This window comes from Arvicanthis niloticus, chromosome 7, assembly GCF_011762505.2.
Source record: "Arvicanthis niloticus isolate mArvNil1 chromosome 7, mArvNil1.pat.X, whole genome shotgun sequence".
Taxonomy (NCBI): domain Eukaryota; kingdom Metazoa; phylum Chordata; class Mammalia; order Rodentia; family Muridae; genus Arvicanthis; species Arvicanthis niloticus.
In genome coordinates, this window is record NC_047664.1 from 13,984,506 (window position 1) to 14,006,297 (window position 21,792).

Genomic DNA, 21,792 nt, shown 5'->3' on the forward strand with positions numbered 1-21,792 from the left:
TATTAAGCTTAAAGATGCTAATAACACTGAGCCTTTAGTGACACTAAGAAACAATGGAAGCAAGTGCGTTGCTATGAGGAAGAGGAGATGCTGAGATGTAGGACCACTCCTAAGCCCAAGCCCAACAAGCTGTTTGGACAAAGAGCCAAGGCAGCGTTTGATCTCGAGGTGAACTACACAGGTCATTTGGCATGAAGCATGGCTGGGAAGCCATTGTTTCAGAAGGAAGGAACCCTTCTAACCTGACCCATAGGTCTGTAGCCACTTTGATTTCTGAAGTAGGAGAGGGTTTCCTAGCATATGGAGGGGACAGGACCAGGTCATTCCATAACTCAATTTCAACATATTGAAAGGTTTTATTACATTACCAAATATTGTTTTTGTTTAATAAAAACTCAGGGGTAGCTGAAAAAGAAAAACAGGACTAGCAAGCCTGATAACTTGAGTTCAAGCCCTGCCAAATGGAAAGTACCCACCCCTGAAATCGAGCTTGTACATGAGTGTGTACAGGCACTAAATTAATTTTAAACCATTAAATTTTGATATTTTTAGTGGTCTGAGTCAAGTTGTAAGAGAAGCACCTATAAAGAACACAGTGCGCTATGACGGTCTGCCTGTTGAGCCACCTCCTGCTCACTGTGCTAGCTATTGCGGGGATTACTGCTTGGGGAAGTAATGACACCAGTTCCAGGGATTACTGCTTGGGGTAGTAATGACACCAGTTCCTTTGGAAAAATGAGCAACCATTGAAAATAGTACCAGTCAAACAGAACATGATGGAAAGAGACCTAAATGAACAGGCCAGCCCCGTGCAGGAAATACAAGGTGACTTCTGTTTACAAACAAGACTTAAAAGTAACTTAAGAATATAAGGCCTGAGGACATGGTGTACAACATATAAAAGGGGCTTCATTCAAACGCACTGATGAACCCTCTTCAATAGTAACAGGACAGTGTGTTGGGCTGGCAAAAGTCCCCAGTGACTTCATTTTGCACAAATGTTCAAAGCAGCAAAAGGAGTCTAAGGAGATACACATCAAAGAAGTCTAAAAAAAGAACAGTAAACCAGATATGATGGCTCACACCTATAATCCTCCGACTACATAGTAAAACCCTGTCCCAAAAAACAACCTTAAAAAAAAATTTTTTTAAAATGGTGACTGGGAAGGAGAGTGGACTACAATGGGTGGCAATGGGCTTACACTTTTCAATCTCGAGCACTTGGCAAGGCAGTGACACTTGGCAGCATTATAGTATCTGACCACACAAAAATGTCTGATTTGCTTTTCAGTGTATTTGTGTGGCGATGTCTGTAAACACCAGAACCCCATGCACTATGGCTGCTTCTCCCAAGCTACTTTCAGGCAGTGCAGGGGCACCTCCTCGATGCCAACTACCGTGGGACGCACAAGCTCTGAATGCTAGTGATACAGGACTCTCACAATCTGGACTTTGCAAGACGGTGATGCTAGTAAGGAAGGCACATTCCTACAATATTAAGACTGTTTGCTTCTGTTCTGGAGACTAAAACCTATACTTATAACTACACTAATGATGAAATTGGGATGATGTAGCCCACTGATAAAATTTACATCCTCAGTTACCCTAATCAATATGTAGCTTTTAATTTGCATTAAGACTTTTACAAAGGTGTTTTGCTATTCTGTTTCTATGTATTTCAAGAATGTTCATTGGACACGATGTAAGTTGGAAGCACTTAAGTACAGAAATACCATTTGCCACATTTAGCTTTCAAAACCAAATGAGCCGTGTATAAACAAGTTTTAAAAAGTTAATTTTTTAAAATTTCATTTGCAGTTTTATATCCATTAAGTGCCTTCAAAGTTCCCAGTTTGTGGGCTGCTGCCTCACTTCCCACATTGTCTCCTTCCTTTACATGGTGCTAAAACTTCAAAACTGAGGAGGGCTATGGGATTAGCAGAGTTATCACTATGTCCTGCTCTGGGAGAGTGGTTATAAGGTGAGCGGCAGAGTCCAATTCCACAGGAAGTAGCATGGAGTTTATGTTAGTGTCAGATCTTCAATGTAGCCTGGCATCCCCCCAAACAAAACAGCTTCTACAACACGTGAAGAGGGGAAAGCTCCAATGTATTCAAGTGAGCTGATCTGTCTTCTAAAAAGCTGTTTAGTTTACACCCCCTTGGGTAGGGCTGGCTTAGCTCCGTTCACTTCAGATGGTTAATGCAGGGTAAATTCAGATTTTTAAAAACCTCTTGAACATATTCCCCACTATAAGGAGTATTTGAATTTCTCTAGTCAGTTGCAGGACAGAATGTGACTTAAAGATTAGTAGCCAAAAGGCCCTCACTCAGTTCTGTCACACAGAGGGCACTCACTGGAAGAAGGCTGGTGGGAGTTGAAGTCCTGAGTACATACACCATTGAGTCCTTCCAGTCTGTGCACTAAAATTCTCCACCCTGAGTTCCTAGCTATCTGCAATTGCCAATTTAGAGAAAGGGAGAAATGAGCATTTTCAGTTAAAGAATAGATTATTAACATTTACCACAGAAGTGCTTCAGCATTCTAAAAGGATTAGATTACACATCAAGCTATTTTACACGCCAATTTATTAATGCCTTACATTAACCCACTAGCAGGCTGCTGGGTCCAGTAGAGCCCTAGGCAGCCCTGATTCTGTTTTCTGTATCTGGCGATGCTGAGGAATAACTGTGTCTGCCTATCTTGTACTACTGACTTTTCATTCAGACAGATCTTGCATTAAGTAACCATGTGGATGAACAACTGACTGATCAATGATATATGTACGTATATATTTGAAGAGCAATAGTGTCTGTTATAAAGACTTTAAAAGTCTTCTTTGTAAAATTTATATGGTGTAATTTCATGTATATTCATAAATCTTGCACTGTATTCTGTTAAAATATTGGTGCATGAGTTTATTTTCAAAGTATAAAATAATTTAAAACCTTTTGTTATAAGTCAAATAAATCTCACTATGTAAATATATTCTTTGTTCTTAAGCTGTTTCATGAACTAGCATGTTACCATGTGTCCACTCTCTGAACAGCCTACCATGTTTTTGCTGTGCATTCATGAAACTAAAACACTAAACACATATGTAAGTCTATAAGCTTTATTGATACTTTGCTTTTACAGTTCACAATGCATTCCACAGATAATTCAGTACGGCTTAAACCACAATGGTATAAGTCTTCATTTTATGATTTCTTGCATATCAATGTTTGATAACTGCAAACATTTGGAAGCATTTATTTCAGTCCATAGAATCAGAGTCTGTGACAAAATTAACTATACATACAGTAAGTCTTTAAACTGACATTTATGTTGGAGCTCTATGTTTTCTTGAGAACAGGTGGTAGCGCGCCTACAAACACAGTCTCTCCCTAGTCATGTGCTTGGGACTACACTGTATAACCGAGGACTCGGAGGCCAAGCACTGTGGGGCAGCTGCAAGGTTAAAGATCTAAGCTTTGTGAAACACTATATATAGATTATGTCTATATTTACTTATATTGGCAATATAACAGTAAATCCACAATACACCTAGAACACACCACAAAGAGATTGTTTCCACTCTGCTTTAGTAGTATGCTCTCATCTAAACATTTCATTTCAGAAAAATCTGCATTGATTTTACACCGACCAAACACAGTACACTGTGAAAAGGGTTTTTCCCATCCCCAGATCTACCTTCTTTGCAACTTTCCAAATATAGCCAGACTAACCTGCAACAGAATAATAATACACAGCTTTCCCAGTGTCCTTTATTCACCAAGTGCCTCATCTGGGGAAAACAAGTCTGACTACAATGAGATCCATACATAGCAGCTTACAAATACTTAAGATGACAAACACAGGAAGTCAAGACAGGTAATTTTTCCTCAAACAGTGCACTGCTAAAAATGAAGAGCTGAAACCACACGGCCACCCAGGGCTTACCCCTGACCCGCCCACCCCCGTAATCAAGTGAGTGTCCCCTTGAAAGATGAAGGTCTACTGTTTGGGGCCTTTTCACTCTGCTTTGCGCTTCAATCCAGGGATTTTTGCTTGGATTCTACAAATGAAAAGAAAAATGTCAAGTTTTTTGTTTGTTTTGTTTCCCACTTCTTTAAAAAACACTATGCTATATATTATTTAGAGAATCATAAAGCTACCAAAATATAGACTGATTTTCCCACTTTTGCTTAATGTTTAAAAAAAAACATTTTTAGAGTTAATCCTGGCCTTGGAAGGGCACATGTTCTGCCAATGCTGAAAGGACAGACAAGTGCAGGATCCCAGCCTGGCCCTTGGCAAGAAGGCTGGAGGCGTACTTACTTGGCCATGGCGTCCTTAACGCTCTTGTTTGCGAGTCCTAGGTAATGATCTATCTGCGCCTGAGAAAGGATAAAGCATTACAAAACTACCATTGCCACAGAATAGCAAACACTACTCCATACCAACAAACTAAAGCCTTAAGACTTTTTTAAGTCCTTTAAAATAAGAGTAAGCTTTATATTCTGCAGTCTCCACAGTTAAGAAATTACCTGATGCCGTTCATAAATAACAGGAATACTGAAGAGTGAAATCAGAGCTGAAAAAGTAAACATACAGCTTTAAAAATAAATAAAAAAATAAAAAAATAATAATAAAAAAAAAAAAGACTGGTACCACTCTGAAGTGAATATTCAAGTCAATAGTAACCAAGGTAACCAGGCAGTGCTCTTAAAGCATACATAGTGTTCACATTCTCCTGAGGTCTGGGAAATGCTCAAGCTCTCCTGCATGTACTGAGAAACCATGCTTAGCTTCAAATCACATCACAGAGATTTTATAAAATACAGCCACCCCAATTTAAACTCAGGAGTGTACCATCAGGTAGGAGAGCTGTTAGCTGAAATAGTCTTCAGGAGCTAACATAGCATTTCAATAAAACAGTATTAGTATCAGCTACTTAAAGACCTACCAACCTTATTCATATATATATATATATATATATATATATATATATATATATATATATATATATATATTACAATAAAGATATTCTCTACAAAAATGTCTCTAAGTGATTTTCAATCTTTTTGTAGTCTTACCTAAAATCAGTAGTGTCAAACCGTTGAACAAGGCACCGACGTAAGTAAAGACCCACATCAACACTGCAAACTGTAATCAAACAAGAGCCCATGATAAGCAAAATTAAATTTCCCCCCGACAATTATACATCTAAATGCCATTAGACACAGACCTTGAAAACCAAGTAAAGTCAGTCTTTATTGTCTGACTTTAGAAACCTAACTTGACTAAAACTGGGATTTGAGTCACTTTTCCTTAGAAGGGTGATAGAGCAGACTGCTTTCTCCCAGCAGAGAGCACATGGGAAAGGCACACTGCCCCTCTAGCTCTAGTCACTGTCTAGCTTTTCAACAATGGGAGAGAAAAGAAAGCACCTAAAGATGCTTGAAAAAATACACAAACTGAGTATTTCACACATCAAAATAGCAGTTATGTCATAAGCAATGGAACAAAGAGTTTGAGGTGCCAAAAGCATTTCACTGCTCAGTATGCGTGACACACGAGGGTTACAATTAATCCAGGAAGGACATCTCAAACTTTCATACTATTATTTAATGTAATTGATGTACACATTAGTCAATGTAATTGATCACTATTCCTTTAACTACCTTTATTTACCAAATATTAGGTGCTGGACATGACAAACTCTTTTATTACTCTTAATTTTGTCTATTCATTACCACAGCACATAAAAACTTAAGCCAGGAAGGTTTACTAAGTTACCTGGTGACAATAGTACAGGTTTCACTGTTTCCTCCGGGGCTCATTAGATTATATTAACTTAAAGTGTATTTTAATAATTTGGCTCATTTTGAGATTAAAAAAAAAAACCAAAAGAGCAAATATGATAGTAAGTATTTAAAAAAAGATTCTGCTTCTAAAACAACAGCTCCATTTTGAGAATTAATGCATGTGAAATATGAGTAATGCATATATATATATATGTATATATATAATATACATAATACATGTATACACTCATAAATAGTTTGATAAGATTATAAAGTTCTCCTTCATTTCTAAAACTTGTGATATCAATTCCATCCAGTCTGAGCCAGTGCCCTGAGCAGACCTTGGGTGCTAGCTCCGATCCCAGTTTCACAACACCCAAAGGAAGCTCGACTCACCCAGGATCATAAGTGAAGAGGCCACAATATCTGCCCCAACACTGGGAGTAATTAGGACCAGCAGGATCCACAGACACAGGGACCCCCGCCTGGCCCTGTTGGTGTAGGTGTTAGAGAGCTGACCCAGCCAGCTAACCAGCTCAGATACCACCCAGGCCCAGAACTAGGCTCTGAGTTGGCCCACCCCAAAATCTACCTCATCAATGACCTGATGGAGCACTTGATAGGGCTGGTCCTGCAGATCCAAAGCTGCACCGAGCATTTGCAAGTAAAGAGGAAGAGACAAAGGGTATACTGTGGGGCACACTATGGCTTCCACAGTGAGATGTTTTCTATGCTTTGTTTTGTTTTGTTAATTTTATTTTGGAAGGAAGTTTGCAAGGCCAGAGAGTAGATACTAAGGGGCAGGGAGATCAGTGGAATTGGGGTATATGATGTGAACAAAGAATCAATAAAAAGAAAAAAAATCATATCCTGAAACATAATTGCGTATCAGGCAACTTCAGCTACAATTTTCCACTGAAAGCCACAGATCTACTATCACATAAAGTCTAGTCTTGATCACCCAAAGCCTTGCTACAGACACACATTAAAAACACACTACAATTGCCCAGTTTTAGTCCCTATTAAATGAAATTTTTGTATTTGGTGTTTCAAAGGGCAGGACCCCACCTTTTTGGAGATGTTAGTTTCAATCTGGTTTTAAGTGGTTCTCAGCCTCCTAAGTATACAAGAATGTCCCCCTCCAAACACAAACACACATGGGGGATGAAGGGGAAGGATTCATGTGCACATTCCTGGCTTACAACATAGGAACTTTCTGTTAAAGCTTCAAGCTTCTCTCTTGGGGCACCAAAGATGACCCCAACAGGTATGATATACATTTAAAATTAAAAAAAAAAAAAACAAAAAACAAAAAAAAACAAAAAAAAAACTGGAGGTAGGAACAGACAGGGTTTTATAGCTAATGTCATAACTTTCTAACAGCCGTCCTCCATTCAGTGTTCTCAGAGATATTAAGTCAGAACTTCTGAGAATAGAAACTCCAGTTCCTTCACTTTCCCAGATAAATTTATATAAAATATATCTCCTCACTTGACTCCAATGTGCAGCCATGACTGAAAACTGCTCTTTAGAACAAGAGCCCTCACTAAAGATCCTTACACAGATCACAAAAAATTTAACCCTTAGCCAGGTAGGAAACATCCCTGTCACACACAGTGCCAGGTGATGCATACCTGTACCCCCAATCTGTGGTGCTCAGAGCCCGCCTGGGCAATGCTGCAGCAGTGTTAACATCCAATGATGCAATGTTGTCTCCGGTGTTTGTTTGTTTGTTTTAAAGTTTTTCAAGACAGGGTTTCTCTGTTCAGCTCTGGCTGTCCTGGAACTCACCCTAGACCGGGCAAGTACTCTAATTCAGAGATCTACTTTTCTCTGCCTTTACCACCACCACCCAGCTTAAGATCCAATGTTTTAAAAGTGAATAAAATAGGCCTAAAATGTTGACAGTATTTAATGTCTAAGCTACATTCTCAATAGATCAAGAATTATTTCAACAGTGACTGATTTGGCCCATGAAATGGGAAAATGGATTATTGATCATTTTATAGATACCTGAAATCTTGTCTAGGATTAAAAATCTTAAATTTTATTTCAGAGGAGCAAAACAAATGAAACAAGCAGACAAAAAGCTAGGAAGGAACCCGTAACAACATATCTTATTTTCATTTGCCTGAGTCAACTACCAGGAATAAACCAGGTACATTCATGTGGTCAGGTCATCTCAGGGGCTGACTGCAGAGCCCTGGAATTTGATATTCCTTTGATGACTGAAAACTTAAAGAAACTCTTCCCTCATTCTGGGGGGAAGAAAAGAAAGGGAATTTAAAGGGCGTGGGAAATGAGGAGGGGGTGTTGTCATGTGTTTGCAAGAGTGACTCAAATATTTACAAAAGTTTCAAATAAGTGATATATGTGACCTAGAATCTACCATTCTATAAACTGAGGACATCTAAGAGAGCTGGTAATATATTATACAAACTGTTTGCAAATGTTTCTTTAAAAACTGTTTTGTCAAAGCTACAGAGTTTGTCTATTATAAAATGTCAATGTTTTCTAGAAATTAAAATGTTCCCATTTCATTTTATTAGCTAGAAATCAAAGCAATTCTAGTCAAAAGCTCATAAGTGCCTTTAAAAAAATTCAAATTAGAAGTTCATTCCCAGAAGGAACACCATTTGCTTTTCCATGGAAACAAAAACTATGATGGATAAACACAGCCATACATATACAAAGTGAATATGCAGGAACTCTCTTTAGAAAGGCAATACTCTATGTAAAGCTTGACTCAGACTCTTGAGTGTTACAATCTATTTTTATTTATTTTATTTGAGACAGGGCCTTACTCTATAGGCCTAGATGGTCTAGACCAAGGTTTTGACCTAGCCTTGACCTCACAGAGAGCCCCCCACCTTTGCTTTCTGAGTGGTGAAATTAAAAGCATGTGTCACCATGCCTGGCCCATAACCACTTGAGGACTGCTTACGTTTTTGTTGAATTTCAAGCCAAATCTCCTGGGCTCAAATAGCTGGAATCTGTGACACCCATATACAGTAACATGCAGAAGTTAAAGTCTCATGTAGTGGATCCCCATTCACCCAGGAAGACCCTTCCCTGTAGAGTGTGCACCTGCGGTGTTTATGATCTGTCACCTTTAAAGAAGAGGAGATACCAAAGCCGATTCTGGGACCTGCTCAGGCTGTGTTCGCTGACATGATGAAGCATGAACTTCCATATGAAAATGTAATCAACTCACTTTTCTTGAGCTTTGGGTTTTTAAACCCAAAATCAAAAACAAAATTTTCTTCTCAATTTCTCTTTCTTAAAAGTATTCCCTTAAGGAGAAAAGGGTCAAGCTATAGTTCTCATACAAATCTAAACACAGGGCCCTGAATTTTCAAACCTAAATTTATATTGATGTGATTTCATTTCATCTTCATGACTTATTTGAATAAAGAAAAATAGAATTTCATATTGCCAATCTTTCTGATATATGTAAGTAAAAAATAAAATCAACTTACCTTCAGTGAATCAACTAAATCATCAACTAAAAAGAGGCGCCGCAGTTCTTTTATTGTGCTGTTCACATGACCAAGAGCAGAATTACTGTATTTCTGAACCAATTCCTCTGATACAGCAACTTCAGACTCCAAATATGCCCTAAAAGACAAAACAAAAGTCCTCAACTGACACATTCCCACATGTCAATCAGCAATCACAGATCTATAAAGAGGAGATTAACAGTGTAAAACAATCTACTATAAAGGCCTACTCTTATTATAAAAATCCAAAGTAAGCTGGCTGTGGTGGCTCATGCTTATAATCCCAGCACTTGAGGGCCAAGACAGAAGGATTGTTACTAGTTTAAAACCAACCTTGGCTACAGAAATATCTCAAACAAAATAAAACAAAGCCCAAATTCCCAAGCTAATAGAAGAAGCACGCTTTAAAGCCATTTTAAATTTTAATTGCTATAATTTTCTTAGTAATCCAAGTTTGCAAACTTAATCTTCTAAGGCTGCTTTCTCATTTATAAAGGAAATTAATCAAGAGGATTTAATGAGTAAAATGTAACACCACTTTGCCTCCAAATCACTCAAAAAATTACTTTCTGAGTCTTATTAGGGTCTGCTACCAAAGATTCTATTCATTTCCTTATTCTCTTTATGGAGAAATGCCAAAAATGTTAAACACTAGCATGTAAAATAGCTGCTTAGAGTACAGCAGCAATACCAGTAAAGAGTAATATTTACTCTCCATTTTAAGCTCTCAGGCATGCTGTATAGTGTGGGGGAAGTGTTAAATTTAACAAGATAATAATTTGGAGATGATCATTTGATTATTTCAAAGATGATATTCACCATACTTAAACTAGTCCTATTTCCTCACAGTGTCCTGAGACAACACTGTCTCATATTCCTACCTTTGCAGTATGCAGAGTATGTGTCCTGATCACTGTTGTTAAGTATCTGCTAGTATTTGCACACTGAGACACTCTATCAGTGTGCAACCCTGTTTCTGATCTAGCAGGTCTATTCTCTTCATCAACACCAGATTAGCCTATCTGAGCTTCCTAACATAGCAGGGTGGGTTGAGCTCAGGTGGGCATTAGAAGATTGGCTATTTTCTAGCTAAATACTCTTGCAAAAAAGTATTTCAATTCTCCTGGGTCAAGCCTGCAACTCTATAAACTAGATAAAGAATTGTGTCCAGTCCAAGCTCTGTATTACTCTGATTCCAACAGAGAGAATACCTAATTTTGGTCACCTTTCCACTGCTCCCTATGTTAAAGCCGGAAATAAGTCATGAGTCATTTTAAACTTTTTTTTTTTTTAAATCATAATGCCTTGGTTGTCATGCTATTTTCCTAAAGCAAAGGTCGCTTCTTCCTGTGGTGAAAACTTAGACCATGAAGTAGCCTCACCTCATACCCCACCCAAGACATGAAGGCTCTTCAGACCTGAGTCCTAAGATCCCAGGACTTTAATCTACCACTCTTTTATATGCCAAAACAATTACCACAATAGTTACCACAGGTGAACTATATCTATCACTTTATCTGCACCAGTATGACTAGGCAACTGAAAAGCTGTTCAACAGGCCTAAACTGGCATGTCAGCTGAATTTGTAAAAGACTGTAAATGCCTTTATGAAAAAGGTGTGTCTAAAAGGAAATATAAAACAATAAAGAAACTGGTAGTCTTTTCAAAAATTCTTTAAAACTAAATGATATATAAAACTAATACTGTGGATAAATTAGAATAACATTTCATGTATTTCATTACAACTGCTTTAAAAATCATACTTGTCAATGGTTCATAGCACATAACTGTCATTTTGAAGCTTCAATTTGAAGTTACTAAAATCCGTATTTCCCATTTCTGTATAAAGCTCTGAGAAACCGAGGCAAGCAGGTAAGAACATGTACCAGGGGAGGCAATGGGAAAGGTATATAGTATTACATAATAATAAATGTAAACAGTAAAACAACAGACTTCACCAGCTCTAAAATCCACTGTGATAACCAATGTTTACTAGTAAACATTAATGAGCCATCTTTTCTGCCATAAGAAATTTAAAACGCAGATATGCTCTTGGTAGATTATCTCTAAGCAACAACGAAGTCACACAACTATAATCCTACAGGTAGAAGACCGAAGTCTTAATACTAATCCTATTCGTAGTGTTGCCTCATTTTTCAAACATCTCACCTGAATGGGTGGCCTTCATCTGATTTCTGGATAGCCTGGATCACACCCTTATATATCCTAAAGCTGATAGTCACAGAGAGCAGGGCCAAGGCAATGTAGGCCGTTACACTCACAATGCTGAACACTGTCAGAGACAACAGCAGGAATAAGCTGGCACCAAACACCACTCCAGTCTTCTTAATGTCTCTCCAGTAGAGAAGGTCAACCACTAAAAATTCAAAGAAGAAGTCTGACATTAGAACACTGCCTTAACCATTCTGGTCTAGCACAGTTACACGCTCTACATAGACGACACACACCTAAGACATTAAACCCAGAATAAGCTGCCTATCAGTGATATGCTAAGTTTGTACTTTTCCCATAGTCCTTCTTTTGGGCCAATCTCCCGGCTGAGTGACCAAATCATTCTAGCTACACATTACTTCTTAGGCCTGGCAGAGCTCACTTAAAGTCACCTTGAGACATTTCTTCTTCATACTATGCATGATATTCAAATTACAGGGAAATAGTACATACTAAAAGGACTATTGAAATAGTATGACATAAGTATAGAAAATAAAATTTTAAAAACGTTGAGGGGCTAGAGAGATGGCTCAGTGGTTAGAGCAGAGGTCCTGAGTAAACAAATAGGGCTACACTCAAGTAGAACTTTTAACTCCTGAAAATTTTAAGATACAGGAGGTAACATCTTTAAAAAGTCACACTTTAAAGGAATGCTTTAAATGAGCATGGCTTCCATTTATCACTCAAAGTACTTTATAAGAAAAAATATGTGAGCTATAAAGCAGCAAGTATTATTACAAAGGCTTAACTCCCCTGAGTATATATCTTAAGCACTTAGTAAGTGGGGCTTGGGTATATGCCTAGGATATACCATAGTATGATCAACAGCCTTTTTCGTTGAACGTTTTCACGCTATGATTTTAAGCCTCCATCTAGAATACCTACATCAGTACTGATGTATGCAATTTGCTCCTACCAATGCATCTGAGGACCGACCAGACCTTGAAATAGCCTAATCTGTGTTGTCAAAATGATCCTGTGAATAACATCACAGTCAACAGAGATCACAGTAATGTCAATAGTTTTCTGACACTGAGCTAGGCATGATGGTCACATTCTAGCACCTGGGAGACTGAGCATGACTGTTGCAAGTTTCAGGCTAACCAGACTAAAAGCAGCAAGTGCCAGGCCAGCCAGGTATACATAACAAGATCATAACTCAAAAACAAAAAGTCAGCCTAGTGAAATGAGCAGAAAGCTGGCAACTGTACTTTTATGGCTCTTTTCAATTCTAAAATGCTAAAGTATATCTTTTCTAGGATGAATACTCAGTAAAGTTTTAAAGTAAATATTACACTATAACAGTAACTCAAGAATGGGACAAAGAAGCTGAAAAAAAATTAAAAACTCTGAACAGAGGAATCCAACTGCCATTAAAAAGCCAGGGGTCTGGAGAGATGGTTCAGTAGCGGTTAAGAACACTGGCTGCTGTTCCAGAGGTCCCAAGTTCAATTCCCAGAAACCACATGGTGGCTCACAACCATCTGTAATGGGATCCAATGCCCTCTTCTGGTGTGTCTGAAGACAGTGACAGTATACGCATTTAAAAGAAGAAGCTGGAAAACTGGCAGGACTCACATCTCCTGAAGCTCTAATAATGTCATCTTTCCTCCCTGGGAATGACATAGCAGTGGCAGCATTTCCTGTGAGGTTCCCTTGTGTGCTCTAACAGTGGCTTATATAAGCCCACACTCAAAGCTTTAGAGCTGGGTGACCTAGACTCCAACAGCAGAACAAATTACTAGCAATGTAACCTCAGGCAAGTTGCCAAACCCCCTACACGGACAGCCCCATCATTAAACTATATATAAAAATAGGAATTGTCTCACTGACATGGGATTCATTAAATGAGGAAAATGAATTGAGATTTTCTTTTTTTTTTTTTTCTTTCTTTCTTTTTTGTTTTTGTTTTTGAGACAGGGTTTCTCTGTGTAGCCCAGGCTGTCCTGGAACTCACTCTGTAGACCAGGATGGCCTCGAACTCAGAAATCTGCCTGCCTCTGCCTCCCAAGTGCCCCCACAGCCCAGCCAGAGATTTTCTATCAATAAAATGATAAGATAAAGTATTTGATATAGGATTTGGTAAAGTCAGAATAGTTATTAGTTGTATTACTAATATTGCCCCAAAAAGCCCCATCACCTTCATTCCTAGGTACAAAAGTAGCAAAGACATAAAAACGGAAAACTTCATTATGATTAAGTTATTGACCTGATGAACTATGATGTTACACATAAACATGTCACTTTTAAAACCACAGGGGGGGTAGATTTTAAAAACTTAGATATCTCAATGGAAAAGGTACGTGTTACTGATTCCCTAGAACCCAAGTGGGGGAGAACAAATGTTCTCCACACAAACATGCCCGAATACATACACAATAATACATTTTAAGATAACAAATACATACAATAATATATTTTAAGATAACACCAACCTAGGACTGAGCAATCAGCAGATTGTTCTTTCCTTGCAATTAATATCCAAATACTCATATAAAAACGAGTGCTCTCAAAGCATTCAAAGCCATTTACTCATCTGTAGTATTTCTACTGGTAAGACAATCAAATAAATGCACGTGCACTCACTATGCTTCATCAAGGACATCCAACAACTGTTAAATCAAAACTGACTTTGCAACGTGTGTGTGTGTGTGTGTGTGTGTGTGTGTGTGTATAAAAGGCAAAGAAAATTCAGAGGTTCAATAATTAGTCACAATGTATAATTAATCCACAGGTTGTATACTAGTGAATATAGTAGAAAGAGGCCAAGTTCAGAGACCGACTTCCTAGCACTAACTCTGCAACTATGTAACTTTAGGTGAGACTTGAACCTCCCTTGACTTGAGTTTTATCGTTAACAAAGGGTAAATTTCTTTTCCCTTCAGAAGCTAACATGATTTATACTTAACACAAAGTCCTACACTCAAACTTTTACTATTGGCATTAGCTTGTACCTATGCAATTTTAAAGTAGATCTCCCTTTAAGAGCTATACTTCTGAATGTAGGAGGCTTAAATGTTCTAAACTGAACCTTCTCAGAAACAATAAATACTGTGTGCCAAACATAAACTTCATGAAATCAGTAAGTACTTAATCCTGTCACTTTTTGAGCAACTGTAAATCACTGTAATTGTACTACATAATTGTAATTATGAGAAAACCAAAAAATATATAAAAAGCTTTTTACACTTTAGAAGTGGAAGGTGATAGATATAATGAGACTTCCTGTTGTTAAAGCACCTGTGCATAAACTGAAGAGTCAGCACATTCAAGTTCTTTAGAATGTCATACATCTGCATGCTTGATGAATGGGCAGAATATAGGCTAAGAGTCATTGCATGTGAAATGAATCACAAAGGTCAAGAAGAATGTCTATGTGAAATTAAAAAGATATAGGATACTGTCCTAGTTAGGGTTGCTATTGCTGAGGTGAAACACCATGACCAAAAGCAAGTTGGGGAGAAAGGGGTTTATTTGACTTACACTTTCACATTATAGACCATCACTGAAGGAAGTAAGTCAGGACAGGTCCACAAATAGGACAGGAACCTGGAAATAGAAGCTGATGCGGCAACCATGGAGGGGGTGCTGCTGCTTACTGGCACCCTCCCCACCCCACCCCCACCCCCGTGGCTTGCTCAGCCTGCTTTCTCACAGAACCCAGGAGCATAAGCTGAGGGATAGCATCACCCAAATGGTCTGTCTGGGCATTCTCTCCCAGGAGTCTCTAATTAAGAAAATGTTCTATAGACAATCTTCTAGAAGCAATCCCTCCATTGAGGCTGCCTCCTCTCAGATGACTTTCTGTGCTAAGCTGACATCCTAGACAGCACAGACACCTACATCTACTCACCACTGACAGCGCAGCTAAGAGCTTACTGCAATACGTGTAACAAGTACTTCTCAGAGCCGAAAAATAGAATTAGGTTTTTCAAGTCACTTTTCATGTACTTGTGAATGAACTGAGCATGTGCATACCACAGCACATGTGTGGAAATCAGGGATACTTATGGGAGTCCATTCTTCTTTATCCCATGTGGGTTCCAGGGATTGAATCCAGGAGGTCAGACTTGGTACCATGCACCTTTACCCACTGAGCTATCTAGCTGTCCAATCAAGTTTCTGAAAATACCTTTTAAAAACAGTATGAATTTGATTAAAGCTAGTATACATATAATGGCAACACTGGTCTGTAAAGAAAGATGCCTATAATGATACTTGAAAACAGAGTATTAAAAGAATCATGAGAACAAGGCCAGCCTGGGCTACAACAATGAATGAATTTGAGACCAGTTTGGACTACATATAGCAAGACCCTGTCTCTATAAACAAACAAACCAAAAACATGTCCAGCCATGAAATCTGAAAACAAAATCTACTAAGTAATACTTTTACTTCTTTAATAGTGGGATTATAGGTAAGTCTTGCCTGTTTCTTTATGCATTTCTGTGCTATTTGAAACTGTCTCATTTTAGTAGCAACCACAATTTATAATCACAAAATACTGCCTTAATCCCTATTCAATACTACTAAACGACAGCAGCTCGAGTGGTGCAGTGGAATTCCCTCCTATAAGAACACCACCACAGACGGGGGAAGCAACGCAGTTGGTACATGGACCTAAGTTCAATACCCAAACACATAAAGGCCAGCACAATGGCAAACACTTGTAATCCTCGTGTCAGGAAAGCAGAGAGAAGCAGATTCGAGGGCCCACTGGCCAAACAGCCTACTAATATGCCAGCTCCAAGCCAAGAAGAGATCCCGTCTCTGTACTACCACTCAAAGCTGTCCTAGAACCTCCATATCTACACACCAGTGTGTGAAGGGACATGCACATTCATATACACACAGAATATTGCTGCCTGATAACTTAATAATCAGATGCAATCAGATCTTGTCAATAAATGCAAGAACTCTGGAAATTATACAAGAAAGTTCAGATACCGCATGAAAACACATGACTATCTCAATGCAATCATGATAGTCAAGTTAAAATAAGTCCTAGGAATGCTGTAGTTGAGACGTTCATGAGACCATTAGGTAAGTACAGACAGGAGCACAGACAGCTACACAGTGGTAAGCACATGTAGGACAGAATACATTCTCCAAAGCTGTGACAAAACTGTGGCAAAAACTAAAAGATTTTCAATCTCATTTTGTAACGAGGTTGTCAGTGAAGCTGCAAAAAGGAAAAACACAAATTTCTAGCAAAAACACTTGTCTAATTCATACTTGTCAGAAGTACTTTAGTTTCATATAGACTCTTCATGTTGGTTTTACTTTTTTAAAATTAGGAAGATTAAATCCACCCAAGAGCAATGATTCTCCATGGGAAAAAAAGGATATAAAAATCCCAAGAAATATCCACATGCCTCTGATAACTCATCAGAGCCTTACATCATTAGTTAATTTAGAAATTTGTTCACCTTGAATACCCAAATCGGGCAGACATCAGTAGACAACTACAGATAAACATCTCATATGAATACAGAACAATAATTTCACCATAATACTAACAAGTCAAAATCCTGCAATGTATAACTTAGTATGATCTGTTCTGAGAATGCAAAGTTCACGCTACATATGAACAACAACCCACACATACACCATAAACAAAATAGGAATAAGACCACAACAGTTGCAGAAAAAGCATCTGATGAGGTCCAACATCATTTCATGGTTAACAGTCAACAAAACAACAAGGAAAAAAAAAAAGAATTATCTTCAAACTGATCAAAAATAAAATCTACAAAACTACAGTGAACATCATTCTTCATGGTGCAAAACTGGCATCTTCCACTTAAAACTAGTAATAAGACACTTCGTGCCCATAAATGTCCTGGAAGTTTTCAACCAGAATTTGGGCAATGAATGATTGGACAAAAAGAAATTAAGGTATTTGTAGCTAATATGATCTTACATTTAGAATTTCCCAAGGAAGCCACAAAACAGCAACTACAATTCCTAAGGAAGTCTAGTGACACTGTGGGCACAGCATCATGCAGAGCCAACTGCAATCCAACTGAACTTCAAAACAACACTGTTAACATTCACAGACAAAGAATATAATTCCTAGGAATACACATAGCTGAGAACAAATGAAGTAAACTGAAAACTTACAGTTAAGAGAAATAAATGACTGACTTAAACAGAAAGCTATCCCACAGTCTTGGATGACATATAACATTCCTCTAATTAGACCAAGTGCAAATCCCATCAAAACAAAAGCCCAGCTGTGTCTCCAACACAAGACAGCTCAAAAAAAAAAAAAAAAAACATCTGCAGTAACCAAAACAATCCTAGAGGGCTCATACTTCTCCTATACAAAATTTCCTACAAAGCTTTTAATAACAAGAGAATGGCAAGCTAGAGGTCAGTTGGAGCTATATAGCAAGACTGTCTCAAAAAAACAAACAAAACATAAACCTGACCCTGTAAGTCATATACAAACACAGTCATATACATATACACAGGAATATAAGTGAAATACAATCAACTTTTATATATGTTGTCAGGTGAGTTTGACAACAAAGCTAAGAAGTCTTTTCAACAATGCTACTGGACAGCTGGATGTCCAACTGCAGGGGAATGCTACTGGATTCCCTAGATTCCGGTACTTTATATTACATGAAAGGTTAACTTATGGGGTAGAGAGATAGTTCAGCCATTAACAGTTCCCAAATCTCTTTAACTTCAGCTCCAGAGGATCTGATCCCTCTAGCTGCAGTAGCTATCTGCATTCATGACAAACACACTATTAAAAATAACAAAATATTAACTCAAAATAGAATAAGAATCTAAAGATAGGAGTTTAAACTATAAAATGCTTTAAGGCTGTCGGCAAGATGGCTGAGTGGGTAAAGGCACCTGCCACCAAGCTTGATAAGACATTTTATTTCATCTCCTAGACCCACATGGTAGAAGCCAAGAATTAACCCCAGTAAGATGCCTTCTGACCTATATACATATTCCTACCCATGCTTACATGAGGGGGAGCTTTTAAAAGTAACAGCTCTTTTAAAAGAAAAATGTAGGTGTAGAACTTCAAGACTTTGTTTATTAAAGTATGTTATTAGCATAAACACAAGAGAAAGTAAATATATTAAGCCTCTTATAATAAAATATTTTGTTTTAAAGGACATAATAAAGAAGGTGAAGACAATCTTCAAAATGGAAGAAAATACAAAGTAAATATCTGATAAAAGGTGCTAAAGAAAAGGCTTCTTTAGAAACACAAGGTTTGATTTCCATCACCCCACTGTGATTCACAACAATGTGTAACTGAAGTTCAGGGGGCCCAGCTCATCGACTGGCCATTGTGGGCACCAGGCGTGATTGTTACACACATGCTCAGACAGGCACCACACTCACATGCAGAAAATTCTTATGAAAATATCAAATAAAGGATGGTTTTATACGCAACTTTTAAACGCTCATATAAAATGTTCATGGAACACCACTTTTAAAGATCCAAGAAGAACTGAACAGTGATTTCCCCTTAAAACTATAGGAAACACATGTGGGTTTATGCCAATCTATTTAAATAAATACCTATAATCTAGAAAAAAGGATTTATTTCCCTTATCTTTGTTTTCAAATTTTAAAAATATAGAAAACTTTTAATTTTGTATTGTGCACTTTATCTAACTAAAATTTAAATTTAAAGGAACCCAGATTTTCTTTTACTGACTCAGTGCAAAGAGCCGCATACATTTGGTAATCACAGGCTGTCATCTGCTATAGCTAAAAATAGTGCTAGACCAAATGCCTTACATGCACAAGTCATCCTGTTACATTTTCCTTAAATGAAATTCGCATTCAAGTTAGCTTGAAGTCAGGTTTCAATTTCAAGGCCCTATTTTAAAAACATCTTTAAAAAAAGAGAGAGAATAATGAGCTCCTACCATCATTATATTTGACTCACTAATAATTAAAATCATTGATTTATTTAGTTAGTTCATATAGCTTTCAATACAAAAAGGGCTAGCAAACTGATGCAGTGGATAAAGGCATATGACAACAAGCTGAATGACCTGAGTCTGATACCTGGGACCCATAGGACTTTATAGGGAGCCCACATAAAAAAAGTATTAATGTTGGTCGGGGCACCAATACAAAACAGAATAGAAAATATCCCTAACTTCACATTTCCAATTTCTCTAGTAGTATAATTATCCATTCCTAGCAAAATCCATATTTAATACTATTTTAAGTTAAAGCTAAGTATTTTCTCTTTAATATGTATCTATCTACTCCTAAACACTCCTTGCACAAAAATTGACTTTTTTTTTTTTTTTTCTTTTTTTTTGGTTTTTCGAGACAGGGTTTCTCTGTGTAGCCCTGGCTGTCCTGGAACTCACTCTGTAGACCAGGCTGGCCTCGAACTCAGAAATCCACCTGCCTCTGCCTCCCAAGTGCTGGGATTAAAGGCGTGCGCCACCACTGCCCGGCAAAACTGACAATTTTTAATTATAAAAATTAGTTATAAAAGACTGCATACATGGAGTTATGCATATTCCTCATATTCTTACAGAAAAATTTTAAATTTTCAAAGTCTGTAGTCTGATAGGAAACATTCCCAAATTTGTTTGAATATTCAACTTCCACTTTCAGATATGCAAGGTCTCTTCACGGCTTTTCATATTTGAGTTGGTTTGCATTTATACAAAATAAATAGGATGGTGGTATTACATATAAGAAAAGCCGACACGTTAGTATCTTAGTACCTATCACACCTCACACATGCATACAAAGTAAATGTAAAAGGCGTCAGACAGAACACAAACACACACACACACACACACACACACACACACACACACACACACACACCTCTTATATACACAGTGTATATACACAGTGTAAGTCAACCTTGGCTATGAAAGGCAGAGAAAGATAGTTTGGTCTCAGAACATAGCTCCAAGAATTCAAACAACACTGGCTAAACTAAACTCAGTGCCCTTAAGTCCAAATTCTAGCAACAGCTGAGATTAAGTTAAACACACACACAGAGTAAAGAGAATTCTCTTGACTGCATAAATATCCTTCCTACAGTCAAGATGTAATCCAGTCCTTAAGAGAAAGTATATCACAGGCTCAATACAAGTCTCAGAGACTTAATCTTTTAACTATACTAAGCTACTAACCACACCTACCTTTTTCCATGGTTGATGTAATAAGACTACTGCTCTTTTTTTTTTAAGAGTGAGAACCAGGGGCTGGAGAGGTGGCTCAGAGGTTAAGAGCACTGGCTGCTGTTTCAGAGGTCCTGAGTTCAATTCCCAGAAACCACATGGTGGCTCACAACCATCTGTAATGGGATCTGATGCCCTCTTCTGGTGTGTCTGAAGACAGCTAGCTACAGTGTACTTACATGCATTAAATAAATAAATTAAAAAAAAAAAAAAAAAAAAAAAAAAAAAGAGAGCAACAAAAATACATGGTAAATGGTACCAGGTACAAAAAGTTGCCACAGTGAACTATGCATGGGTAAATTATCACAGTATGGGTCAATTTAGCTTTTTTCCTCCTCACTCCTTGGTTATTCTGATACAAACTATAAAATAAAAGCCTCATACTACAGTTTTGTGGGTCTATGCAGATAATTTAGCATATTAAGTTTTCTTGGATAAATGTAAATGACAAGACTCTCATCTGCAGGTGAAATCTTAAATTCTTTTTAACAAGTACTCGCTTTTACATGTGTATTTTGCCTGCATTTAGTCTGTGCACCATGTGAAAGCCTGGCACCCGTGGAGGGCAGGAGAGGATGTAGGAGACCCTGGAACTGCAGTTACATGTGGATACTGGGAACTGAACCTGGGTCCTCTACAAGAGAAGCCAGTGCTTATAACTGCTGAGCTATCTTTCTGGCCCCCTAAAATTCTTAATTTATAAGTTGTTTCATTGCTCCTTTTAGAAAAGAGAATCCTAAATCCCCAACTGGGAAAAAATATATTCTTTTTAATCAGAAATGTATGTACAAAGTTCAAGGCAAGGAGTAAACCATTAAAGCTGTCTGTCACTTTAGGGAGAAGTTGTGCAGTGTCAACCAGGAGGCCCATTTTTGCCTTTAAGGAATGTTACAAACATAAAGCCCTTATGTGACACAGCTCAAAAAACGAGTTTAAAGAAGGCCAGCATCATGTCAATCTGGGAAGAATGGGTCTTAAATACATGGTCAAAATAAAAATCAGAAGAAAATGTGTAAGAGGTAAGATCAGAGAAATACAATAGTAGGCACGTTGCTCGGGCAGGTCCTTCAGTGG

General features: G+C 37.8%; 2 protein-coding genes across 8 annotated transcripts in view; one reads left to right on the top strand and one right to left on the bottom strand.

The window, feature by feature from the left end:
• Window positions 1-3,891, top strand: part of Eml6 (EMAP like 6) — a 250,107-nt gene extending 246,216 nt beyond the window's left edge. For all 5 annotated transcript variants that reach the window (XM_076937964.1, XM_076937967.1, XM_076937968.1 and 2 more), the window contains one exon: window positions 1,292-3,891. In XM_076937964.1, the coding sequence (XP_076794079.1) occupies window positions 1,292-1,316 (25 nt within the window). In that variant the 3' untranslated portion in view covers window positions 1,317-3,891. The remainder of the gene's footprint in view (window positions 1-1,291) is intronic.
• The window catches only part of Rtn4 (reticulon 4), a 49,071-nt gene continuing 30,380 nt past the window's right edge, over window positions 3,102-21,792 (bottom strand). For all 3 annotated transcript variants that reach the window (XM_034508781.2, XM_034508783.2, XM_034508784.2), the window contains 6 exons: window positions 11,459-11,666; window positions 9,269-9,407; window positions 5,079-5,148; window positions 4,530-4,576; window positions 4,321-4,379; window positions 3,102-4,057 (listed from right to left, as the gene is read on the bottom strand). In XM_034508781.2, coding sequence (XP_034364672.1) covers window positions 4,015-4,057; window positions 4,321-4,379; window positions 4,530-4,576; window positions 5,079-5,148; window positions 9,269-9,407; window positions 11,459-11,666 — 566 coding nt within the window. In that variant the 3' untranslated portion in view covers window positions 3,102-4,014. The remainder of the gene's footprint in view (window positions 4,058-4,320; window positions 4,380-4,529; window positions 4,577-5,078; window positions 5,149-9,268; window positions 9,408-11,458; window positions 11,667-21,792) is intronic.